This window comes from Thamnophis sirtalis, unplaced genomic scaffold (assembly GCF_051295495.1).
Source record: "Thamnophis sirtalis isolate CommonGarterSnake01/CBP01778 unplaced genomic scaffold, rThaSir2_p1.2 scaffold_4, whole genome shotgun sequence".
Classification (NCBI taxonomy): domain Eukaryota; kingdom Metazoa; phylum Chordata; class Lepidosauria; order Squamata; family Natricidae; genus Thamnophis; species Thamnophis sirtalis.
In genome coordinates this window covers 102,453,845-102,481,785 of record NW_028261384.1, presented here as the reverse complement: position 1 = coordinate 102,481,785, position 27,941 = coordinate 102,453,845, and the positions used below count along the sequence as shown (strand labels likewise).

General features: G+C 37.7%; 1 protein-coding gene across 1 annotated transcript; it reads left to right on the top strand.

Annotated features, from left to right (window-relative positions):
• The first annotated feature begins 569 nt into the window (after positions 1–569).
• On the top strand, positions 570–27,078 carry SLC35B1 (solute carrier family 35 member B1). Its single transcript, XM_014075131.2, has 9 exons — positions 570–970; positions 2,561–2,664; positions 6,057–6,187; positions 10,735–10,765; positions 11,209–11,369; positions 13,255–13,381; positions 15,208–15,314; positions 16,905–17,058; positions 18,128–27,078. The coding sequence occupies exons 1-9, from the start codon at positions 744–746 to the stop codon at positions 18,178–18,180; spliced, it is 1,095 nt and encodes a 364-aa protein (XP_013930606.1). The 5' UTR covers positions 570–743; the 3' UTR covers positions 18,181–27,078.
• The last annotated feature ends 863 nt before the right edge of the window (positions 27,079–27,941 follow it).

Below are 27,941 nucleotides of genomic sequence, written 5' to 3'. Positions count from 1 at the left end.
TGCTCCCCACCTTGTGCAATACTCTCCTTTATGAGGATGAGGCGTTGCCTGAAAGTTCACACAGCCATGGGGTTGGCTGGAGTCCAAAGAGCCCTCTTTCGACTTTTCAAATGATTTTTAATGGGCCATAAATATTCTTACCCCCTTCTTAAAAAACTAATTTTGAAATTATATTTTGATATTTTATTGTGCACCACCCACAGTTACTCTTTGATGGAGATGGGCAGTAAGTAAGTAAGTATAAAATAATAAAATAAAATAAAAATAATAAAATTAAATTAAACTGTAAGCAAATAAAATCTGCTACATATGAAGCAATTTGCTAGAGGAACAAAGCGAATGCCCTTCAGGCAGCTTCGTTGCCATCTTTATTTCCCCGTTCGGCCCCCAACAACCGTTGCTCTCGGGAACGTCATTCCCACCCCTTCCCACCAGCAATGAAAACATGACACGAAGTTCGACTCGGCCGGGTAATCACGGCAGGCGCGTTTGATGACGTCTAAAACAATCGCCCTGTTCGTTCTAAGCCCCTATATAAATTCGTGGCGCGTAGAGGTGCCTTTCCAGCACAGAAAAGCAAACGAACCCATAGCACTGCATGGGAAAAAGAAAAAAAAGGATGCCGAAATCCTTTTTTCGTCCGGCAGTTTCTCTTCAGCAGGGCTAGGCTAGTCAGGCAGCGTGCTAGATAACTCCACGTGGAATTGGAAAGGTCCTTTTTAGTACACGGCGCAGCCGCCTTTATGAGGCCCTCTTTTCCGCCACCGTCGTTACCGGTGCGGGATGAGTGCGTGGAGCTATCACCACTGAGAGTATCTGGACCTGAAACTACTGCGCTGTCGGTCATGGGGACGACCGGGGGGTCAGGAGGCAGAGGGGCTTGGTTTTTCTCCGAACGGCTACGGTTGCCTGTCTGCTGTCTGGGTGTCTTCGTGTGTTACTTCTGGTACGGCGTCCTGCAAGAGACAATGTAAGTCACTTGAGGAGAACGCTTTTTTGCAGGGCTGACAGGGATGCTTTTGGTTCTGGCTGGCGGAGACTTCACTGTATCCTCTGAGAAACCTCTTCCTTCCCAATTGCTGTCGTTCCTAATAGATATTGTCCCTTTGATCACTCCGTCTAAGCTCCTTACCTGATTAAAAAAACACTTGGGTTATTGTGACCGAGATAACGACATGCAGGTTCCCCATTCCTCTTTCGAAATCTGCTGTCGTTCTTTCTTACAGCCTCTGCTTCATTTTATCAAGATCATATTGTTAAATGTGCTATATCCGGACTATAGAAAAAAATCAGACTATCTACATAACCGCAGAATTTACGGTAATCCAAATACGATCTATTGAATCAATGGATCCTGTCCAATTAAATCTAGAGTAAAAGTTTAACAGTTGTGCATCAGATAGAAATCCCATAGATGAGTATGATTTACTATTGCTTATAGATGGATAGTGGACAAAAACATAATTATACAGACTTTTTCCGTTTTATGGTTATTAAAAGTATAGAAATTTTCCTACAAATGGAATTTGGCAGTATATGTGTATTAATGCCTCACTGAGATTTTAAGCTATTTATTAGAGTTTATAGATGACCAATTGAAACTAAGGAAGGGGTTTCGGCTTGGTCACGTATCTTTCAGAGATTAGTGCAGTATTTTATAGCGAAGCACATTCCAGTCAGTTGTTTCTTTAAAAATAGAGCCCTAATTTTGTAACATTTGTTTATTATTTCTGTGTTACATGCAGAGATTTAACTGATCAGTAAAATGATTAAGGTTAATGGTTTAAAATAAATACAGAATTATATGTAATCTGTAATATAGCCTTAAGCTATAGTTCTTGCTGTACTTATTTAGGAATAACAATTGAACAGTCATACTTCACATAGAATTTCACTGTGCTAATAAAAAGTTCTTTAAGTATGTTTGTGTTCAGTGAACTTAATTCCATTTTTTTCATATTGGGTTTACCTCAAGTCATTATTATTTTTAGAATTATTTACTTAAAAATATAAAAAGTAAATTACAATTTCATGGTATAAAAATAAGTGCCGTTTTCAAGCTGCTCTAAAAATGTGAGTTATAATAACTACTTTGATTTTTCTAGTTAATTTGTAAGAGGTTTGAGATTTTATATTACTCTTCCAATATAGGATTCTCTCTCTGATCTTAAATCATTTCTTTTTATTTCCTCCTCCACCTTAAACAGATGATATATGATCTTTCAATATATTTCTTTTGTTAGCACGCTGCTATCTAGTGGTCCTGCTGGGAAAATCTCATCAATATAATAAAAGCAATAATTTGCATATTCTTGTGAAAGGACAAAGGTTGTCCAACAAGGGCATTTGCTTAGTGCTGAGTTTTCTTTTAGTGAGTGTAACTTCCAGAGAAAAGATTGTAGATAATTGCCTTTGACTCATTGGTGGAACCTATGGATGGGGACAAATGTTCTCTGAGTCTCGCAATTTTAAATCCATACATGAAAGTAGTGTGGATGCCTTTCTATGTATGGCATCTTTGGCAACTGATTCTTCCTCCTATGTGTTTTCCCCCCTACAGTACAAGAGGCAAATATGGGGAAGGAGCAAAGCAGGAGAAATTCAGATATGCTCTGTCTTTAGTCTTTATTCAGTGTGTGATGAATGCCATTTTCGCTAAGCTAAGTAAGTACATTAAAAAATAAACCAGCAAATTATCTGTTTTACATTTTCTTGATTCTGGATTCTGTTATAAGACTCCAACTCCAAACACCATTTGTGTGTATGTGTGTACACAATGTACTATAACTAGTGAAATCTATAAGCAGGGCAGGAAAAACAAGGTGGTAGGCATAAGTTATATCATACCACTTTCTTGGTGTTTTTGAGAACCATGCTCCTTCCCACCAGAGGACACTGCTGGCTGTGATTTGATTTGCCTGGCTATTTCAAATTCATGCATAAACTTCAATCTCTCTTTTCTGCTGCTTATTGTGGCAGGAGTCATTGTTCTCTGGTGGTTCTTCTTAGAAAGAGAAGAATGGGACAACCATGCTAAAGAATTCCTTTATTTCCCTCCCCTCCCTCCCATTCCACATTAAAAAAGACACTCTTCTCTAGCTATATCTATTGAAATCCATTGATGATTAGCATAATGGATGGGTAAATATAGAGAAGCATGCTGTTGTTTATGTGTTTTTAAAGAAAAGCTACATTAAAGAACAGCTATATTTTTTTCTTCTCATATGTTTTGTTAAAATGTATGAAAAATAATTTATGTGGTCTTATATTTCCCATCCCAATGAAAGCAGCACATTATATTTGGACAAAAGAAAAAAATAAAGTTATTTTCTCCTTAATTACAACATATTGCCCATTCCTTTTCATTCTTCATCGGAATCCTCTCAAATATATGTTTGTAAATTCCTTTACTTTTTATTGTCCCCTTCTACTGCTGCAAGCAAAATGACAATAGAAAATAATAATTTGCAGAGACATGTGGGGAGTTAGAGATTTGTACAGACATCTCTCGTACCTTACTCTTGGCATTTTCTTGAGTGTCCCTTTCTATCAAAATTTCATTAATATGTTTATGCAGGGTTATTGAACTAACCAATTTTGTGAATCTCCATGATACATAGCACTGAAAAGTAGCCACAATAGATAAATCTGATTGCCTCCTTTGTGTTTAAACATAACCACAGGTAAGAGGCATAGTCCTTTTTAATTTTCCCCCTATTACTTAATTGTAGTTGGAGATTAGGTAAAACGAAGTATTCTACATACATATTACAATTAGAGGTATGCTAATCATTTTGAGTTGAACTGCTTCCTACCCAATGTAATTGTCTGACTATACTGTAAATGTTCTGCTATTGTTTTTTGTTTAACCTTATAGGATGTTCTGAGCCTAAAACAACAAACTCAGAACAGCAGGTAATTCAGGTAGTCCTCAACTTATGGCGATTCATTTAATGACCACTGAAAGTTAGATGCTAAAAAAGTGCCTTATGACTGGTTCTTGCATTTATGACCATCTTAGCATCCTTGTATAGGGAAAAGCCAATTTGGGCCCTTCACAGTCATGTGATCATTTTCTTAGTCAGCCTCCTAGAAGTAAAGGCAAAAGGCAAAATTGGATTTGCTTAACAGTCACAGTGATTTGCTTAAAAACCATGTGAAAATAGTCATAAAACTGAGTGTAACTCCTTTAATGAGTTGCACCACTTAGCAACAGAAGCTCCAGTCTAAATTGTGGTTATAAGACGAGGGATGTCTATAGGTCTGAAGAGCACCCACTTTTTCTTTCATTTTTTACTGGCTGCTCCTAACATCAAACTTATTTACATCTTCTGGAAAGAAAGCATTAAAGAATACTGGGGGTGGGGGATCACATATAACACAAGTCGTCTTCGAGTTACAATCATAACGGAGTCTGCCCATTATAGTTGGAAGCTGTGACATCCTTTAAGTGACCCATTTCACTTAATAAATCTCCATCCCTGCTTTCCCTGATGCAATTGTTAAATGAACATGCAGGTCATTAGGTGGAACATGGGGTTCTTGGGCGAGTACTTGAGACCTACTTCAGGCACAACCCAAACTGCTTCAGATCTCCCAAGGCTTCCCCCACACTCCAAGATATCACATGTCTCACTTCCCACCCTGGGAGTTCCCACAGCTGCTTGGCCATCCCACTCTCCTTTCCCCTGTTAGAATCACATACTTTTGCAGACCCCCAAAGTTCAGGGAATTGGGGTAGGGAAGTGGGATAGGCCATTCTGTTGCTGGGCCACATGGCAAAATCAGTAAGTGGCAGTCTTTCTCTGAGTGCAGCCATAAACTGCTTTGAACCAGCAACCTATGCAGCCTAGCAATGAAGCAGTTTGCGGCTGCACAGCCTGATCATGGAAGGACCAGCTTGGAAAATGACAACCACTTATAGAAAAGAAAAGCTCCCTTAAATGGAGGTCTGTTTGGCTCTGCCTGCATTAGTGAGCTCTTTAGGATCCAAACCTTAATCCACCAGTAAAGACAACTGGCTCCCCTTCCTGATTAGCATCGTGTTAGCACAATGGGGAGAGAAAGCAGCTTTCTTTGCCAGTGAATGAAGGTTTGGCTCCCAAACAATTCAGTAATGCCATTGGAGCAAAATGGACATTCCTATATATGAAGAACTTACTTTTTCTTTGGAAAACGAAACACTCTGTTGCTTGAATCCCACAAGTGACTGTCATTTTCCAAGCCAATGCTTCTACAATCACACCGTGCACCAGCACAGGTTGCAGGGTCAAAGTGTTTATAGCTGCACACAGAAAAAGATAGCCATGTGGCCCAGCAGCGGAGCAGCCTGCCATTCTTTCCTACCCTGACTACCTCAGCTCTGGAGATCCTTGAAAAGTAAGTGAGTGATTGGTGACCAAAGTGGGGAGGACTATGTGGAATCTAGCGGGATAGCAAACAGGCCTTTGCTTGGCAGGGCAGGATGGGTAGTGGAGATGATTAGGCCGGTGGGGGCATCCTGGAGAGTCTTTGCAGCCAGTGATACGGCAAATGACTGTGATGGTGCTGTAGCATAACAGTGTTAACCTTTGAGAGGTCTGTTGTAATTTTTCATGGTCTTAAGTGATTGGTCGTAAGTTGAGGACTTTCTGTATTCTCTTTGGCTGAAAGAATTCTTGCCAGGAAAAGATTTAAATTTAATTTTAGCTTTATTTCATTTTTATTTGAATGAATGTTAGATTGTTGCTAACTTGGCAAACAACATAAAAGTACTTTATAGTCAGATCATCTTCTCACTCCCCCCCCCCTCCCTTTTTTGGGAGGAGATCTTGAAAACAGAAAATTATGGAGTTCTTAGGGCTCTCTGAGCTTGATTGTTTGCTTTCAAGTGTTTCATTACCCAAAAATAATCTTATCAATTTCATTGGCTAATGAAACATCTTCGAACAATACCAAGAGCTCTACAGCTCAGCATTGAGCTGCAAATATTCTCCCTCAGAAGGAAGGAAATTGTTTTACCTTTTGCTGTCCCCAAAATAAACATATTTTTGTTTAATGTAAACTTTTCCTACCAGTGATCCAGTTTTTTGATGCTGTCAAGGTGGACCGGACTCAGAATTGGCTCTACGCAGCTTGTTCTCTCTCCTATCTAGGAGCAATGGTGTCCAGCAACTCAGCACTTCAGTTTGTCAACTACCCAACTCAGGTGAAAAAGAGCAAAGAGTAAAAAAGAGAAGAGAGTAGGTGTGGGTGCTTGATGGCTGGTGGGAGATTAGATAGGAAAAGGGATATCTCTTCCTTTTTGCTAATGAAGAGCTTGGCATCTTATTTTACTTAAAATCATATAATAGTGTAGAAAAGAGCCAGATAATTAATTCCCATATTGCTTATATTAATGGCATTATATTGCCATGGTTATTCAGAATTTGTTGTATTGGAAGGAGAACTAAGAAATTCTAGGCTTAATTTCAGTATTTTCAGATTACAGTTTTGTCAAGGCTCAGAGAGATTACTTCAACAGAATTTTATATTCCCTCAAAGCTTTTTGCTAAACAGAAAAATTCCCTGCTTTTTTAAGATTAAGAGGTTGATTTACTTACTTAGCTATAGGGTATGCAGGCTACTCCAGTCTCCCAAATCTGAGTGGCATATAATTCCTTAATATATAACTGTTATTTACATAATATATACAGTGATATCTCAGTACTCATCATTAATTAGTTCCGGAGGTGCGATTCATACTAAACAACCACAACTTATTTAACTACAGGTATCAAACAAACCATGTAACTAACACATCACCCTTTGTTTTGGCTGGAAAGGGTAGTGAGTCATGGAGCAGATGACACCGACCAGTTCCAACTTGTGTGTCAAGTACCAATCAAACAACGAGTGTTAGGACTAAATTTTCGTTTCGTTGAGTACCAAATTTGATGAATTTCAAACAGTCAAATATTGAGATATGATTGTAGTCAGTTTAAAACAGCAACAACTACTAGAAGCATTCTTATAGAACAGGGGAAAATATTATTATTTTAATTAGACTAATAAAAGTAAATACAAACTAAACTCAGAAAAAGCAAAAGAAATAGAAAAAAAGTACACAGAAAGAAGGGATTGATGATGTTACCTAATTGGGTAATGAAATATCTTCAAACAATTTAGCTCACGAGAATACCAAGGATTCCAAAGAAAAATAAAGAGAAAGCATATATTAAAGAAACAGAAATATATAAAGAAATGACTTTTGATCTTCTAATATTTATCACAAGTAAAAACTAATTTGATAACACTCACCCTCTATAGATTTACCTCTTCTTTCTTTAACCCATCCCTAATCAATAGAAAAACCCTGAAATCATCAACTTTTCAATCCTGGTGTCAGAAAAAGTCTATAAAGAGTTACCACAGCTTTATAAAAAGATGTTTTAATTTACCTAACAATCTAGATTTTTAATTAATTCAAATGTCAAAATAAGGTGTCTATAATTTTTCTTTTTCCCATGGCAGAGTCTTCTAACTTTACCAAACATTTTTTTAAAATCCAGTAAAAAAAATCAGCATCCAGGTCATAGTCTTGTTTGCCATTTGTATTTGTAGTTTTATTTTTAAATTTTTATCTAGCTTCTTTTCTATATCCAATAAAAAAACCTTAATAGGGGGATTCTCTTGGCTTATGAGGTATAATTTCACTCTCACTGTCTCCTCTCTTGTAATCTACTTTATTTTGTATTTCCACTTTGATTTTCAAAACTTCAATCCGCTTCTTTTGTGTATCGAATAAAAAGTGCTCCTCAGGATCATTCTCTTGGCTTGTCATTTTTAATTCTACTTTAGCTATCTCCTCTTATTTTATAAACCATACTTAAAAAAAAAATCTAGCATTTCTGATTAAGGTATTTCTGCAGTAATTCAGGTATTTCTTTTGGATACGGTCTATCCATAAAACTAGACATCATTGTTTTTCTGATGTTGTAGCTACTAATGTTTGACCCAGCTTGAAAATCTCTTGAAATATTTTTTTTTTGTAAAAAGTTTTTTATTTTTCCTTTCAAATTCACTCTTAAATATACATTCTTATAATTGTTATTTAACATATGCCAATTCATATCATTTTTCTGCTTGTATATTTACATTTTGATATTTTCTTATTTCCCCTCCCCTCTTGAAATATTTTTAATGTTACAGAATTTTGTGTCATTTTGTAAATCCTCATACTAACTAAAAATAAAAAAAATCATACACTTTTTTTGTTTTCTGCATGGTTATCTTTAATTACCTTTAGTATTCAGTTCCTGAAATAAAGTCTTAAGTTTCTGTTTTGACTTAAGATAGACAAAAACATTTGAATTCTCAGAAATTATATAATTACTTCCAAAATATTATCATATTACGCTGTTGTAAGATGGACAGCCAATACATTTTATAAATGAATAAAATAAATAAATCCTATAATAAAAGCTGTTCCAAAGCTGCCTGGACTTTTAATTTATTTATAGCCTTCTTAAATCAAAATCTTGCCTTTTTTTCCATTTATTTTTGATTATATTTTCATCTTGAGTGGTTCCAAAAAGCTTTCCATGGTCTTTGTCTCAGTCAGAGATGTGTTTATTTTACCATACCACCGCCTGGGAGTCCAAAAATAAAACACTACTAAAAAGATGTATGTTGCTTTGCTCTGGAGCTCCCATTAGCCATTTCTTGCAGTCCTGGTTGAAGGTCTTATAAAGCTGAGCAGTTCTGCTGCCAGTGGAATATCCTATGGTTGTTCATGAGAGACTGTCAGTGGGACCCTGTAGGAGTGCACAATGGTCTCCATCTCCACAGATGGTTCCCTTGGTGTATCTGGAGGGAATCTCCAAGGACAGAAGATTATAGGACAAATGAAGGACCTTTTGCCCATTCCCACTCCCCAGCATGATTTGTTTTATTGAAGAGAATGTTTACGCTCTTTTGCTAAACCCCAATAAATAACATTTTGAATATTGTTAAAGGAACCAGGCATTGATGTATGAACATGTTTTTCAACTCTTCAACTCAGTAGTTTGTCAAGTGTGTATATATATATATATATATATATATATATATATATATATATATATATATATATATATATATATATATGTGTGTGTGTGTGTGTGTGTGTGTGTGTGTGTGTGTGTGTGTGTGTGTGTGTGTGTGTGTGTTTTATTTGTGCTGATAAATAAATAAAGGGAGACTAGTATAGATCTATTTCAAGCTATTTAGCTCTCATCAGCTAGCCATACCCTTACAGGGATTTGAACCTGGGCTAAATTGCATACTAGGCAGAGTTCTTAGCCATTAGGCCACAGGTTCAAATCCCTGTAAGGGTATGGCTAGCTGATGAGAGCTAAATAGCTTGAAATAGATCTATACTAGTCTCCCTTTATTTATTTATCAGCACAAATTTAAAAAAACACAAATATAACAAAGGCAACAGTAAAAATATTGGGTTTCTGTCGTGATGGACTCTTGTGACGAGCCGATTGACAGATGATGGAAGCAGTTAGCTTCCTCCCATAATTGGGGCTTACCAGGGGTTGTAAAAATCTTTATATATATATATATGTGTGTGTGTGTGTGTGTGTGTGTGTGTGCGCGCGCGCATGCGTGTATATATATATATATATGTATATATATACACACACACACATATACATACATACATACATACATACATACATACATACATAGTGTCACAACCCCTGGTATGCTCCAATTATGGGAGGAAGCTAACTGCTTCCATTATCTGTCTATCAGCTCGTCACAAGACACAGCACAAATACAACATAAATATATATATGTATATATGTATATATGTTGTATTTGTGCTGATAAATAAATAGAGATTATGGGATTATGGTACGGCTAGCTGATGAGAGCTAAATAGCTTTATTTATTTATCAGCACAAATACAGCACAAATGTAACAAAGGCAACAGTAAAAATATTGGGTTTCTGTCTGGATGGTCTCTTGTGATGAGCCGATGGACAGAGAATGGAAACAGTGAATTTCCTCCCATATTTGGGCATACCAGGTGTTGTGACTTTAAATATATACCTTTCTCCCTGGCTCAGCTGATAAGGAGAAGAACCTTGTGGTTTAATGGTTAACACATCTACCTAAGATGCCATATAGCACAGGTTCTAATCCCAGTAAGGGTGTGGCTAGCTGATGAGAGCTAAATAGCTTGAAATAGATCTATACTAGTCTCCCTTTATTTATTTATCAGCAGAAATACAACACATACATACATACATATATATATATATATATCTGCCTTTAAAATATGTGTTAGATGTGGAAGGACCGGTTCCAGATGTGGTAGAGTTGTTCACTTACTATGACCCCAAGACCAACAGAACACACAGTGCCTATAGGAGAAAAAGAGTGGCCAAATGTGATTCTTTGTATAAAAGAGAAAACTGAATAGGAAGTAAAGAGGTAGCAAAGAAAGGGGAAAAATAGGAAAAAATAGCTGTGGGAGTGAAGAGCTTCAGAAGGAACTACCACAGCTTTAAAATAAACACAGAATGTAATGGCTTTATAAAGAAAAGAGGAAATATTCAGCTTATAAAAGTGTGTGGCTTCTACTTAGAAAATAATGAACTTCTGCACCTTAAGCAGCTAGTCCCCCCACCCCCTGAGTTATTCACAATCTTCAAGTGCCAGAGATTTAAGTGATTATAGCCAAGTGAATCTCTTTCTTCCTTTCTTTTTTAACTTTCTTAGGTCCTTGGAAAGTCCTGTAAACCCATCCCAGGTATGAAATCCCTGATCCTATACTGAAAACCATGCGTGGCAGGGAACTTTTCAGATACATTGCCCACATCAATTGAACCTGATTATTTAATGTAACTTTATTGGCTTCTAAAGTTGAAATTCCATAATAGTTTAAGGTGGTATTCGGGGAAGCGGAAGAGTAGGAAAAATGGAAAGCAATGGCTGTTGATACTGTGTGGCTAGTAGGGTTGGATCACTTCATGTTCAGATCTGAAAGTACCAGCTGCTTATCTGAGTGAGGTGAGATAGATTAGCAGCTTTAGGTTCAGGATTGAAGACTCCACAGAATTCTTAAGAATGACCTGTGGGAAATTATTCATATGATTTCAATTTGCAAAATAATATGCAGTGGTCATTAGTTAATTAAATTTCTTATCAGGACTATTGAGAGTGCTTTTTCCAACATTTCTTTTCCTTTTCTAGTCATGCTCCTGGGGGTGACAGTGCTGAAGAAGAAATATCCATTGTCCAAATATTTATGCGTCTTACTGATTGTCACAGGTGTGGCCCTGTTTATGTACAAGCCAAAAAATGTAGGAAGTGTTGGGGATGAGCATATTTTCGGTTATGGGGAACTCCTGCTGGTAAGTTCTAAATTCTTAAAAAGCAAAACAAAACAAACTATTAGAAAAATTGCCAGGTGCTAAATTATATTTTGTAGAGAAGTGGGAGGGATACCTCTCAAGAACATAATCTTTAGTTACCTTGGCACTTGGCATTTTTATTTGCATGTTTCATTAAGCTTCCAGTGACTTACTGAACTGTAAATATTTCTTTAAAATATTTTATTGCATGGAACAATTAATCAAGCTTCCATCCTACTAACAAAATAAGAGTTAATAAGTAATGTATGATTTAACATCTACCAAAAAAGGGGGCAGGGGCCTGAAGAAAGTAAAAAGAAAGTCTGGGAATGAGTTCTGTAGCAAATTAAAAAAAAAAACCAAATCCCCCAACCCAAAATGCTTTTTTTCTTTTTTCTTTTAGAAAGGTAATTCAAATCCTTGCTGTGAGTCAGGTCCTTTTTTGCCTTTCCAATATTGCATGTATTTATTTAATGTTATTTATAGGAGTTATATGGCTGCCTATTTCATATAATGATTCTAGTCAGCTAACAAAAGGCTCATAAAAATAGATACCCACCCCAGGCGCCAGACCCAACAGCCTCCCAGTTCAATCAGCATCCTACTTCAATGCTTGGGGGAAAGGCAGATTTTTGGTCCTTTGGAAGGCTAAAAACATAGGGAGGATTAATAGTGATTCTTTTGGCCATCTCCCAAGAAAGAAAAATCCAGTTATTGATGTGTTAGTAAATTTAAGCTGCTGTGGGTGTAGCCAAGCAAAATATACACTTCTTTATCTAGCAATATCAATATTCCATCAAGTTGTTAATGTTTAAAAGTGCACAACTCAATGGACTCAAAGCAACATGGCTTTATTGAATGCATGTCATGTCAAACTAATCTGATTGACTTTTTAATCATGTCACAAATGTTTTGGATGAAAGTAATGCTGTGGATGTAGCTTATCTGGATTTTAGCAAAGCATTTGATACAGTTCCATATAATGAACTCATTAAAAAGTTGTATCGATTAGGGATTAACCATTGGGTGGTTCAGTGGATAGGAAGGTAGCTCAGGAATAGATCCCATTGTCTAATTGATAATGGGGCAATATCTGAACACAGACCAGTCACAGGTAGGTAATTTTGCCAAAAGGCTCAGTCGTAGGTCCTGTTTTGCTTGCTATGTTGGTTGGTGATATAATAATAGAAGGATTGCTAGGTAAGGTTTGTCTTTTTGCCGATGATGCAAAAGTGTGTAATAGAGTTGATGTTCAGTGGGTAATTTATAACATGGAAAATGATTTGGCATTGCTGGAAAATTGGTTAAAAAAAATGCAGTTTCTAAGTGTATGATATCTACTTTTAAACTTTTTTCTGCCATCAGTTTTCTGTTTCTAATATTAATTTGTTTGCTTCTAAAGGTTAGACATCCACAATGAGTTTAACGGAAAAAAAGGAAAGGAAGAAAAAAGAAAATAATGATTGTTGATATTAGGTGACTAGTAGGATGTGATTGGTTCATGTGCAAATTTGCAAACATCAGGCTTTGTCCAAGTTTGTATTTCCAACAGTCAGGAAAAGACGACCAATAGAATTATTTATTTTCCTGAAAGCAATCCCTACTAAAATATAAATGTAAATTTACCATCAAAATTATTCTGGAAGTTTTCCAGCAAGATGAATTTTTAAGAATGACAACTTTCCATCCTTACATGTCAGTTAAGGGGCTAAACTAAACTGAACAGAACTCAGTTAATAGAATTTGCAAATGCTATTAATATCTGAACCCAAAGGACAGTATTTTCACATTTTTGTGAGGTTGCAGGGGGTATATATTGTTCAAAGCAGTAGTATTTTTCTTCATCAACATTAGACTTTGATTCTCTTCCCTTCATCATTTTTAGTTGCTGTCTTTGACTCTGGATGGTTTAACTGGGGTGTCTCAAGACCATATGAGAGCTCACTACCAGACTGGTTCCAATCATATGATGTTAAATGTTAATCTATGGTCCACTTTGGTCCTGGGTGCTGGTAAGAATATTATTTTGATTCAGCAGAAGAAAAATATCGCTGATTTGAATTCAGTAATTTTGCAGAAGAAAAATGGGAAGCTATGCATATGTTACTCTTTGTGTGTGTGTGCACACACCCATGCACGCATAAGGAATCAAAGTATAATACTTTAGAGACTTGTGGGAATCCTTGGGTTGTAAAGTTTGGAGCATCAGTTGCCTAATTGGTAGACAGTATCTCCTTCTATCTTCATATATAATGTTTTATGGTACTGTATATTCACCTAATTAAAGTTGTTTCTACACATAGATTGCTGTTAATTTGATTAGGGTAAATATTGCCTTGTATAATGCTCAATTATTCAGGAAGCTTGTTTAAAATAACATCATAGTGACAGCTACCCTAGTAGAACTTGCATGTGCCCCTATTTTGCTTTAATATCACAATTCATACCTCACCCAATCTTGTCTTCTTTCAGAAATGTGATAGCTCTTCTCGAGAAGGGCAAGCAGTGGTGTTTTGTTGCTCCTGCAGCAGCCATCTGGCAACCCCTTCTCTCCCAAAAACTGTTCCTGGCCAGTTTGGGGTATGTGGGAATCCCAATGCAGGTTGGCAGTAACTCTTTGTTCCTCCATTTGGTGTCTCCCTTGTTCCAGGAATATAGACATGGTTCTGATTTCCTTTGACTGCAAAGAGTTAAGCCATACCCTTTATTTTTGTGTGCGATGGTTAGATCCTCTCCAGAGAGACTACCTTAGGAGAAAAGATTGGATAATTAATGAAAAGGAGCAGCCCTTGCAGCCAAAGTAATTTGGAGAGCAATTGTTCCCCTCTTTTCAATCAACTGGCATTTACAGAAATAGTGTGGAGTGCAATTCAGCAGAAGCTGTAAAAAGGGTTTGTGTGCTGATCGGCTGGTCTTCTTTATGTTAAAGTGTCCAGGAAGCAAGGTACCAGTCGGCTTCTGAATTGACTAAAAGATGCAGAAATAATGCCCCAGTGCCTTCTGACCCGGGCGGGGATCTGCGAGAAGTGTGCACAGCTAAATGAAAGGTCCAATCTGTCCAGTTCTGTAAAAGCAAACTTTTCTAGCATCAGATTATCGATCTCTTCTATTTTATGAGAACATCCTTGATAAAATCCTCCCTCTCTTACTACCTTCAAAATTTGTGAGCTGCAACTCCCATCATCCCTGGCCATATGCATATTGGCTGGCTATAAATGATTAGAAGCATCTGGTCACCCCATCCAGAAGACTTCAGATTCCCCATTTCTCCAGGAAATCTGTTTTAGAGAAAAAAGGGTCTTTCTCTTCCTTTTACTGCACAAGCTGCATTGGTCACCAGTTGGCTTCCAGGAATTTCCAAGATGCTGATTGCATATTTAAGGCCCTGTAGGGTTTTCAGCAAGGTCATCTGCATTCACCCTCTCCCATACTGATCTTCCTAACCAATCGGCTCAAATAGGGTCAGCTCTCTCCAGGTCCCATCTATTTGAGAATGGCTTTTGATAACTCCTAGGAAACAGGCCTTTTTCTATCACTTCCCCTGAGGAAATCAGGTCTACCAGTTCCATCCTGTGTTTCAGGACAGCAGTCAAGAGTTGACTTTTCCTCTCTAGCCTAAGAGGAAGCCATGCTGGGAATGCTGGGAATGCTGAGATGTATTAGTGAATCTGTACCTTGCAAGGTTGCATTATCCTGAATTTCACTGCTTGTGTCGAACATGTCCAGTTAAAAAGAATATGGTTGGGGAGCCAAATAGGACTGGTCACCAGATGGTCAAAGCACAGGGAGAGATTTTATTATTCTGTTCTATTTTCTCATGATACTTTCTTTTTCCTAGGTATTCTCTTTACAGGTGAGCTTTGGGAATTCTTGAGTTTCACTGAGCGTTATCCTACCATCATCTATAATATCCTTCTCTTTGGCCTAACCAGTGCTTTAGGTCAGGTAAGCAACTAGTTTTTTCTGTTAAGCCAATGTGGTGCTTTAACTGCCAACATTATGCTGTACCACGGATGTAAATGCGGTATGTGCTATGTCGTACAAGGAAGTTGTATGCTATGTAGTTACAAGGAAGATGTTACCAGCTATTTCTCAAATACAGGTAATCCTCACGTTATGACCACAATTGAGCCCCAAATTTCTTTTAAGTGAACTTTGTCCCATTTTACGACCTCTCTTGCCGTGGTTGTTCAGTGAATCTGGCTCCCCCTTTGACTTTGCTTGTCAGAAGATCATCAAAGGGATCACATGACTCTGGGACTCTGCAAACCGTCATAAATATGAATCGTTTGCCAAACATTTCAATTTCATTCATGTGACATGGAAATGCTGCACCAGTTGTAAGTGTGAAAAACAGTCATAAATCACTTTTTTCAGTGCTGTTGTAACTTTGAACAGTCACTAAACAAATTGTTATAAGTCGAGGACTACCTGTAGGTTGATGCCCCCCTCTCTCATATGACTTATTTGTGAGATTATATCAGGGTAGAATACTTCATTCATCCCTTCCAAAAATATAACTCTGTTCCTCATAAGATTTTCTTGTGTGAAATACATTTTGGTGTATTCAAACTGGCCACATAAAATCATGAATATTGGTTTAACAAAACACTGCAACTAAATTATATGGTGCATATGCAAGTTGTCCAACCTTAAAGTGGATAAGGAGGATGATTTTTTTTTACTTGCTATCTGATTGCAGGATAATTATGTAAGCCAAAACAATCCAGAATCATCTGCTTTAACCCAGAGTTTATTATCGGCTCACAAATTTTAGATGGCTTTGGATGACTTTAATTATTGCTTTGGTTATGTCCCCAAATTCTCCTTTTCATGTTTGGCTAATTTTTTTTATACAAAATTAAAAGCCTTCTAATTCACAGAATCATTTAAAGTGATATATGAAATAAAGGCATGATTAAAGAAAGCCTTCCAGAAATACCAGAGACTATTTATTATTTGAAACAATTTTTCCAATCACATAATAAATTTCCTACTGTGGTGCTGTTACCATTATAAATTTCACCTCAGTCTCTTTGCTTGAAATGGATTTTCTTTGTTTTTTGTCTTCTTCCTTCTATGCTGTTTCCAAGGTTGCATGTTTTTGTTGCGTTACCAGTTCAGAAGATTTAAAGTACTGCTTTCTTTCTGTCTTTCGCCTTTGCCCGAAAAAGGGAAATGGCCCTGCTTTTGTTTTCCTTTATATTTGTTGAGGACAATACAAAGGACATTGCTTTTGAAAAGGATTATTAGACCTTCTGCCTCATTGCTGTGATTTAAGGGACAAAGGTGTGGGAGTGGGGTGGGGGTGGGTTACTTTATATTCCAAGATTGTCTGCAATTTTTCTTTCAAACTTTCTCATAATTATAAGTTGCCTTATGCAAGCTCAATACAAAAAAAAGATAATCTATGGTAAACAGTTGGAGGGAAGATGTCTCTACAGAGAGGCTACAAGATCAAAGTGATGCAAGACATTTCTGAACAAGCCTGCATGTTTCCCTCCTCCCCCCCCTTTTTTTTTTTAATTATTGCAGACTTTCATTTTCATGACTGTGGTCTATTTTGGGCCTCTGACCTGCTCTATTGTCACCACGACTCGCAAGTTCTTCACTATTTTGGCTTCAGTTATTCTATTTGCCAATCCTATCAGTAATTTACAGTGGATGGGCACCATCCTGGTATTCCTTGGTAAGAGTCCAGCTTCTTTTGTCTTTATTATTTGGGAAATGTCAGTCTTAGTTCCAGAGTATGATTTCCTGCAGAATATAAACCTGGTTAGCTGTTTCACTGGACTTCTTGCTTATCTAAGCAAGTGTAGGGGTTTAATTAGTTTTAATTAACTTAAATCTATTTATAGGGTCCTTAGCAGCCTACAGTGATGTACACTTTTTCCTACAGTTCCTCAAACTGTACTTCACCAAATCTAGTCTCCACTGGTTCAATTATAGTAAAGATTAGGCAAAACTCATTTAATATGCTGGAAGTTTGGCGATAAAAAAAGCAGAAAGAATTTGTTGATGCTCAAATGCCTGAAGAGTTGAAAATAGTATTTCTATGTGAGACACCATGACCAAAGAGAAGACTTTTCCTTGCTTAAGCACGGGTGTTAGGAGTACCTGATAATGGGCTGATGCAATTAGATATTTTGCAACTGTGGATTTCAGTTCTCAGAATTCTAAGTAATGATTATTTTGACTGAAGAATTCTGGGGATTGAAATCTAGAGACTGCCTAGGTTGGGAAAATCTGAACTAAAGATGCTGATAGTCAAAGTATTGCAATTTTTAAACTAAATAATATTTTCCCAACTGGTTTTAACCTATTCTGTTTTGCTTCTTCTGCACCTTCAATTTGTTTTAAGATACATTACACTGTTTGGTTGTGTTTTGCTTGTTATCACATATTCTCCTTTTCACAATAACAATACTTTTAGTGGTTGTGCCAGGGTTCAGCAATTATTCTGTCTTAGCTCAGCAGATTTAAAATCTGCTTCATACTGTACTCCCACAGATAATAATTACTTGTACAGAGAACTATTAAGTGAGATGCTTTTAAAACTATCTCATCTTTTCTGGGACATTCTTGTAAGCTGAAAATCTGCTTCTAAGCTGCTAGGGTAGCTTGATATGTTCCAAAATTATCCCAAGTTAGAAGCCTTGTTCAGCCATCCTCTTTTACTCAAAGTCATCCCCAACCAACACTTTGCCCTGTAGCATCATTTCCAACCACAGTTAATGTTCCTATTTGTTTTTCTGCAGGACTTGGCCTAGATGCCAAATTTGGGAAAACATCGAAGAAAACTTCACACTAAGAAGATTTTTGTGTTTCTCTTGAAAACTTTTAAGCATAAGGAATTATTAACTTATTGTCTTATTTCCCATAACTGGGAATTTGGCTCAGGATGAATGCTTGGGGAAAGGGGACAGCATAGGAATGGGATTGTTTTTATTCAAAATGTGTTTGATTTTTTTTTAATGGTAGCTTTATTTTACTAAAAATCAAAGAAGTAGCTTTTCCATTTCTACTGAGGAATCTAAACTGTAGTTAATGGATGGCAAAAAAAAATTCTTGGTGAAATAGGACAAATGCTTTATGTGAAATAAAAGGAGGGACAAGAGAAAAACCTATATGTTTATGTTTTAAAATTTATTTTCCATCTCTTGTGCCTTGGTGAGGTGGAAAGGAAAGTGTTATGGTATTTAGTTTTTTCTATTTATACAATAGTTGTATACTGCCTATCTTAGAGACTCAGAGCAGTTTAACAGTACAGTAACCATAAATATCTATCATAGGATAAAACAGTCATCATAGACCAATCAATGTTCTTTTTCTGTATCTAGATCAAACTTTTGACCCCAGAATGAAGCCACTTTCTTGGCTTTGTCATTGGCCAAATCTAAGTCATTATTTTCTGACTGCCAGCAATTTGACTTTTCGAGTCTCACTGGCTCAAAGTTGACTCAGCCTCCCATCCTTCCGAGGTCGGTAAAATGAGAGCCAGATTATTGGGGGTAATATGCTGACTCTGTAAACCACTTAAAGAGAGCTATAAAGCACTGTGAGGCGGTATATAAGTCAGTATTGCTATTATCAGTACATGCTTCTGGTAGTAACTAACATACCAGCAGATGGGCTGAGGTGCTCTTTGTCTCTTCATTTACACAACTTGTTGGTATGCACTAAGAGCCTGCACTTGAGTATATGGGTCCAATCAAACCAATAAAAACCCTACATACATACTATATTACAAAACTTAATCAGATAAATTAAAAATAAGCATTGTGAGTCTTCTAACAAGAGGTGTTCTACATTGGTTTGGTAGCGTAGCTTATGATAGAGCACTGAAACTACTTCATGGAGAAGCACTGTCCCTCCAGAATACAGTGAAGGTAGTTATCCAATATTACATTCTCACACAATGCTACCTTGGTAATTTAAAAGCTTGTTTATAGAACAATCAATCCATCATGGCTTTGTAAATCATAATAGATTAATTCTTATATCACACTAAGCGAAAAGCAAATAAATAATGTTATGCTTTAGCACAGGGGTGTCAAACTAAAATTTCATTGAGGGCTGCATCAGGGCTGTGTTTGACCTCAGGGGACTAGGTGGGCGTGGCTGATTAGGTGGGCATGTCCAGCTTGAAGCCACTCCCCAAACTGCTGGCATGTTTCCTTTTCACATTGGGTAGACCGGGCCAAAACCATGCTGGCCCAATCTTTTCTCTTTGCACTGGGTAGACTGGCACAAAACTACACTAGCTTGATCTCTCCACTTCACACTGGGTAGACAAGGACAGCCCTGTGGGCTGGATCCAACCATATCACGGCCACTTCCGGCCTATGGGCCTTGAGTTTGACACCCCTGGTTTAGCAATTATTTTGGTAGGTTTGGTAGAGTTTTCTTCTTATATGAACATGCTCAGCTTCATCTGGGTTATTTGAATCTGAAGAGGATAGAGCAGGGGTGGGTTCCTGCCAATTCTAACCTCTTCTATAGAAGAGGTTCCACAAATCTACAGTGCCATTTAGAACCGGGTCCAGCTCCCTCCCCCCGCCTGTCCACACATCAAGATGAAGAGCGAGAGGAGGAATTCTGGGAGTTGAAGTCCACAAGTCTTACAGCTGTCAAGTTTGAACACTCCTGGGTTTTTTTCTAAAGGGTTAGGGGTGCAAGGGTCTTGTAACTTGACAGCTTTAAGACTTGCATGCTTCAAATGCCAGAGTTTCTGAGCCAACATTTTGGTTTCTAAGCAAGAGCGTTGTTAAGTGAGTTTCACCACATTTTACAATTTGGCCATGCCCACTCAGTCACATGACTGCCAAGCCACTCCCACTCAGTAACATAGCTGGCAAGTTACTCCCACCCGGTCACATGGCCGGCAAGCCACTCCCATCTAGTCACATGGCCAGCAAGCTACTTCCACAAAGCAGGCCACACCTACAGAAGGGGTTCTAAAAAAATTTGAAACCCACCACTGGGATAGAGGTACCAGAAAGTTCAGCTGCCTCGCGGCCCTGAACATTCGGATGCCTTTCAAGTTCACCTCTTGCTTAGGAATAGTAGGTACTTCCCAGTCTATATTCAAATAACCAGACATCAGCAAACTTTTCAGAAAGTGATCACCATTACACAATACATTTTTAAAAATGACTGAAATCTCAATAAAACCTTTAAAATTTGGCTATTTTTTTAACATGATAAAGTTGATATAATTTTAGCAAATTAAAATTATTTGATTCAGATAACTAGATCCTAGGGGTATGCAAAATGTCCAAAATATATTTCAACATTTGAAAGTATGCTTGGATTTGGATGGTCCAGATCAAACCAATACATTTGTTTCAAAATTTTAATCCAGGACTGTAATATAGTATTGAGTCAGGGAAAACGGGAAAAACTCAAGAACCAGGAGAGTATAGAAAGGGTAGCTATGTGGAAATTGTGAGGGGCAGGCTGGCAGAATATGCCTGGTCAGGGAATGTCAATTTCATATTCTCTTGAGGGGATATTATTGTGCTAAAGTGGAAGCTTCTGATAATAGGACTGGGGGCATATAAACAGAATCAGAGAGAACTTGGTAGAATTTAAGAGCCACAAACAATTTTCATCTTGCACATCTCCCTTTATTTGCTTCCAGATTTGTGTTGCAAATAAAAACAATGTGATATTTTTGTAAACAAAGGGTGAAATTATTATGGATATAGTTTTCCAATACTTAATACTGAACTGGCATGACACAAAAATAAGCAGCCACTTTTGGGAGCTGTGATTTTCTGCATCTTATCCCAGATTGCTCATGATTCTGGTTTCTGTACTCTGGAACTGGCACAGAGTGCCAAGAGGAGTCATAGATTTTTCTTTTGACTAAGTCATATATTGATTCTTACGAGCACATATGCAGAAATTGCCTGGGCACAGGAAGGAATTGCAGTGGCTAGTTCCAAAAATGTTCATTTAGTGCTTGGATTATTTGGCATAAAAACAGGTAGTAATTGGCCTATCCTTCTTTAAAAGGATGAGTTGATAAGAGTATTTGGAACTTGCTGATGAAGCTCATAATGAAAAAAAAATCATTTTCTAAAGGTCATTAATCATGAAACCACAGGGAATGTTTGCTTTCCTAATATTGGTAAATAGCAACTATGAACGTTTTCTTTCTGTATCTGAAAGAAAGGCAAGTTACAAAAGCATAGAGAGGTCATATCTTCCTTCAGTGAAGCTTGGTGCCTCAGGACCCCATAGACAACTTCATTGCTTTATTGAAATACTTTGCTATTTTTCTAATTTAAAAACAAACGAACCTTCTTCCCAATCTGATTTACAACCAGGGGGAAAAGGAAGGTCTCTTATCTAAATACTCAGTGGCTTGTGAGGTCAGTTTTCTAAATCAGCCAAGGCTGCCTATCTGCTGCCACCCGCAGCAATGAAGGGGCAGTGCAGGCACTATTATTCACAATAAATAGGGTACTTGAAGGAGGGCAAACGTCTTAAGGAATTTGCCTAACATTCATCTTTTTAACAGTGTAAACTAATGTGGGAAAGTTTAAAGATGACTGCTTGAAATCAATAACATTGTTCTATATTGGGCGATGCTTTTCACCACCATTTTCATCTTGCCTAGAGGAATAGTTAGACTGTATTGCTAAAGAAACTCATTTCTTTTCCTTCCCAGCGATGCTTCCCTGAACTTCTAAGACCTGCATTATAAAATGTTTAAAAAGCCCCCTGTTTTAATTAAGCAATAGCCCCCGAGAGCTGCGCCAGGCGTACTCCTTTGAGTTTCCTAGCATGGGAAGAGGGCGGGCAGTTAACATAAGGCTGCCTTGGAAGCTCATAGACTGAGGTCTCCATGGAGCAAACTTTACACATGAAAGCGCGTCTCCACCAGCTGTCGCAACCAGGCTCCATCTGCTCTGTGCTTTTGGCCTCTCGCCCTTCCAGATGGGACCTTGATCTCCTTTCCTTGGTGGTGCTGGCAAATGTGCTCTTTCCTCTCTGGTCCCCATCTTTTCCAATTTCTCTTCAGCCTTCAACTGATGGTTACATTGATCTTTTTGGATGGGCTTGTTCTCTGCCCCCCCTTCTCCCCCCTTTCTTTCCAAAATTAGACCTTTTGCAGTATTGGAACATTGGGCCGGGAGGCATTATTGTAATCCTGTTCCTTATTTTCCTAAAAGTCAACCAGAGGGGGGGGGGGGGAGAGAAAAGGCAATTTCTTTCTTTAGTGAATTCTGCAAACGATGGCTTCCTTGGAGTGGATGTAAAAGCAACCCCCTTTTTATATAAAATTGTAAAAACAATTGGAGGAGAGAGGTAGCTCTTGTCATGCCCAGCCTGTGTGGTGTTTTTTGTTTTGTTTTTAAACTTGTATGCTGGCCAAATTCCAATAACTCTGGGATACAAAAGACATTTGTTATTCTTTTTAAAAAATTGTAACAGAAGTGATCAAACACATATAGACATAACAGAAGTGATCAAACATATAAAAAGCATCTGTTGGGAGAGAACATAATCATGCCAGGGAGCTTTTATTTCTAATAAATCCAATAATGCAGCCTGCTGTTCGGCCCCACAACAATCCTGTGAAGGCGATTCAGTAGAGAAGAGGGCAGGGGCAACTACAGGTAGTCCTCGACTCACGACTACAATTGAGTCCAAAACTTCTGTTGCTAAGCAAGACATTTGTTAAGTGAACTTTGCCGCGTTTTATGAGTTTTCGTGCAACAGTTGTTAAGAGAATCACTGTAGTTGCAAAGTTAGCAATGTGGTTGTTAAATGGATTGGGCTTCCAAAGCATTGACGTTGCTTGTCAGAAGTTCGCAAAAGGTGATCACATGACCCCCGGCATGCTGCAAACAATCAGAAATATGAGTCAGCTGCAAGCACCTGCCTTTTTGACCACAGGATGGTGGGGATGCTGCAATGATCATCATTAGCGTGATAAACAAGCCATCTTTTTCAGGACTGATGCAACTTTAAAGGGTCACTAAATGAACTGTTTTAAGTTGAGGATTACCTCTATCTCCTCCACCAGAGAAGGGCTTAATGAGGATCTCAGTGCTTAAATGATAGTGAACATGCAGCTGGACTGTCCTCATTGTAAGGTCACTCAATAGTTGGATGCAAAAGAAAGCCATCTAAAAGAGTATGAATTGACTACTCAACTAATCAAATTCCTGAAGCTGTATTTGTAGCTTTACATGGCGCTTAGGAAAGCAAAGATAAATAATACAGGGTCTACCAAAAGTCAAGCCCCCATATAGATAATGCCTTACATACATTAACTTAAATGCTTGAATGGGTTATTTCTTCTAAACACTTCCCTATTCATGTGACACACAATCTTTCAGCATTTCTAATTCCGGTAACATTTTTTTTCTAGAAAAATAATTAACACAAGCAGTTCTCAACTCACGGCCACAATTGGGACCAGATTTCAGTTACTTAAGCAAGGTCATTATTAAGTGAGTCATGCCTGATTTTATGACCAGTTTTTTGTTTGTTTGTTTTTTTTGCTAAAGTGGTTAAGATCACTCTATATCACTGCAGTTGTAAGTGAACCTTATGGTTGTTAAGCAAATCCAGTTTCCCCATTGACTTCGTTTGTTGGAAGCTGACTTAAAAAAAATTGCAGATGGTGATTGCATAACTCCAGGCACTGTTGTAAATACATGCCTGTTTCCCAGCGCCCAAAATTGGGGATGCTGCAACAGTAGTTAAGCAGAGGGGACTGGTTGTAAATCACTTTTTTTAGTGACATTGTAACTTTGAACGGTCGCTAAGCAAATGGTTATAAATCAAGGTCTACCTATCAAACATTATAATTGGCCTATAGGGCCTGGCTTTTGGTATACCCTATATATTTCTTCTCCTCAAGCTCCCTTGTACAAGATCCCGTCCTTAATTTTTCTTGATTAGGATTACATTCCTTTCTTGTGTTGATTTTCAAATGTCCAAACATTTTTGCTAGAAAATTATGCCATTGATCCTTGCACTAAGAACTGAATCCAATCTACTAACTAACTCTGCATAACATGGTTATAGGCTAGACCAGTGATAGCGAACCTTTTCAGCACCAAGTGCCCAAACCGGAACGTCCGTGCATCAGAGCACTGGAAACCCGAAGACCAGCTGGCTGGCACATGAATGCCTAGTTTTTAGCTGGTTTTCAGGCCATTTTTCGAGCCCGAAAAATGCCCCCCAAACGGCCAAAAAGATGGCCTGGAAAATGGCCTGTTTTTTGAGACCATTTTCAGTCTGTTTTCTGGTGCTACAGCTCCTGCAAAGACCAGCTGGTCAGTCGGAGTGCATGTGCGTGCCAGAAACCAGAAGAGCAGCTGGCAATAGTGCATGCCCACAGAGAGGGTTCTGCATGCCATCTCTGGCACGCATGCCATAGGTTCGCCATCACAGGGCTAGACTATATGGTTGTACCTGTTGCTGGTCTTTTACTGCATATTGTACTATGTGTTAGCCACACTGTCTGATTTTGCATGACATGTTGATCTAAAATGCAGTTGGTTAGTTTGTGGTTCAGTGTCTCATGGAAAAAGCGTCATCCTTTTCTTAGCAAGGCTACATTATACTGGGTATACTTGCAAAAAGAAAACACATTTCAATTCAAAATTGTCTAGCTGAAGTGATTTTAAAAACCTGTCTGTTGTTGTTTTGTGATAAATGTCCTAAGTGTCCTTTTTAAATTTAGAATATTAGAAATAAAAACTCACTGATAAATTTGATCTAATTATTTATTTCTCATCTCTGATTTCAGCCATAAGAGCAGCGATGGATGTTCACTGACTTCCCAAGAAGGGGCAGAGGGAATTCAAAAGAGTAGGATTGGGTATTTTATGTAGTTATTATTGAAGCACTCAGTTAATAGCAAAAACTCAAGGAAAATCAAACCAAACCCAAATATATACGGTGATGCTTAAATGTTTCTGAATCCCTTTGAATGTCCAATATTTGTCAAGAATGTGATTTATTTTCTTCTCAAGTCTTAAAACTAGGTATGGAGAATTTCTTTTAAAAAATGAATAAAAAACTTTATATTCTTTCATTTATTGAAGAAAATTATTTCAAACTACATATTTTTACTGGAAAAAGTATGTGAACTCTCCAAGTTTATCAGTGCATTTAAAGGGGAAATTTAGAATCTGGTTTCAATCAATCAATCAGGTATGAATACGAGAGGTCCTGCTTTATATTTTTTTTAAAAACAGAATTTGGGATATTCACAATCAAAGGCTCATCTTCATACCTTAGGTATGTGAAAATGTGTTATGACTCAAAAACAGCATATTTCTGGGGACCTCCAATTCTTCCCTCCCCCCCACCAAAAAAAAATAAGCTGATTATGCTCAGCGGGCTGGAAAAAGTTACAAACTTATTTCCAAAGAGTTTGCATTTCATCAATCAATTCTCAACCCTACTGCTACCCTCCCTGAGGGTGTGGTTGACCAATCAAGGCCATACAAGTGTGAGGCATGTAATACTCTAGGGACAAAAACCCAAAGCAGACAAGTCATATGACCAAAGAATGATAATAGCTGAAGAAAGTTAATGTTTTGGAATGGGCAAATCAAAGTCCTGGTCTTAATCCTTTAGAAATGGTGAAAGAAGACATAAAGCAAGCAGTTCATGTGAGAAATTAATAACAATGATTTTGAAGGCTCACATACTTTTGCCACATACAAATATGTAGCTTTCATTTCCCTCAATACATGAACAAGTATGTCTTTGATTCACTTATTTAATGAGGTTCACTTTATCCAGTTTTAGAGTTTGTGTAGAGAACATATTTTTATGTCATATTTTTGCAGAAACATTGAAAATCCAAAAGGGTTCACAAATTTTAAGCATCACACAAGTTAGTTATTACAAATTTTCTCCATTGCTTTTACATGACTCTGGAGTAGCCAGAAGAATTATAGCGGCTCCAGCAAAGCCATCATACAACTATTAGGCATATTCTCATTTAGAAGAATGAGCTGGAGGTCATCCCATGAGGAAGGGTTGGCTATCCACATTGTGAAGTAAGTGATAAGTGGTTTTAGCCCTGAGGTGATCCGACTGGCTTTGCTTCAAAGAAGCAAATGGTGTGTTCTTTAATCAGTTCAGGCCAGTGTTATGGAAGAAGGCTTCTCTCAAGCTGTTCTCCTACTGTTGGACAAAGCCCTCCCTATCTTGGAGGATTCAGGATTGCTTATATCATGCCAAGAAGTCTCTGAGGCTGGACAACTGTGCCATAGAGAGCCTGCAATTTGTTTCATGCTGCTTGTCTTCTCCCAACTGTTGGTACAAAAAAGATTAAGAAACCCAATACTGTGGGCTGAAGAATACCAGCCTAAAGCTCCTAGCAATCATCATCATCATCAACATGATCATCATCTCCTCCTCCTGCGTCAACCATTTTTAATTGATACCGTAGCAATTTTCCAGGCTTCATGACTGAGTAGATTGGCTAGAGAGGCTTTTTAATAGACAATCCACCAGGTGAAATAATAATAACAATAATGTTGTTTAAAAAGAAATAATGAAATGTAGATGGTTGTTTTTTTTAAAAAAAAGTCTTGTGAATAGAGTTGAAATGCAATTAACAGAAACACCTAGACAAGAACTAACATAACTGGAGGAGATGACAAGAAAATTGTTTTGTATAAAAACTATTTTTAACAATAAATTGAACCTTGACTACACAGGATCATGCTGCCTGGCCTTTCCCTTGCATTGATCAAGAGCCAATTCAAAGGCAGTGTTGGCATATTTTGTTAAGTTTTTTGAATCTGGTATCCAGGTATCTTGCCAGGAATACATAATCATTTTTTCTGCAGCTGTTCAGGCACAATATGTCCAGACCTCTTTATAAATACCAGGAATTGCAGTGCCAAAAGAAAATCTGCTCTTCTCGTATAATCCTCTAGAAAGTGTCTTGTTCAGTGTCCCCCCTCAGGAGGCACATGGAGTACAAACAGATGGACTCCTTCTTGGTGGTGTCTCCCACTTATGGAATACCTTACCTAAGGCAGCAGATGGCTCCAACCCCTTTTCTAATTCGGGAGAGAGTTAAAAATGTATTACACCAGAGAGGTTTTGGGTGGCTATTATAGGTCATTTGCTTTTAATCTAACAATTGTTTTAATCAGAGGTCCCCAAATGCTTCACCTCATTGACCTAGTAATGAAATTTAAGGTTGTTCATTGATTTCCCAAATATTTATTATATGACAATAATTTAATAAATAATAATAGCACTCAGACTTATATACTACTTCATAATGCTTTGCAGCCCTCTCTAAAAAGTTGACAGAGTCAGCATATTGCCCCCAATCCAGATCCTCATTTTACCAACCTCGGAAGGCTGAGTCAACCTTGAGGTGCCAAGCGCCATAAGTACTGCATTCTTAATACCAGTTTAACTAATAGTACTACAAATAAGAATAATCTGAAGCATCCCTTGAACACCATCAGGACTGGCAACACCAGTCAATTGCAAAAAGCAGCTTTTTCCATTGTGGAACAATATCTTTAATATTATTAAACAATAGTACCAACCTATCCCAAGTCC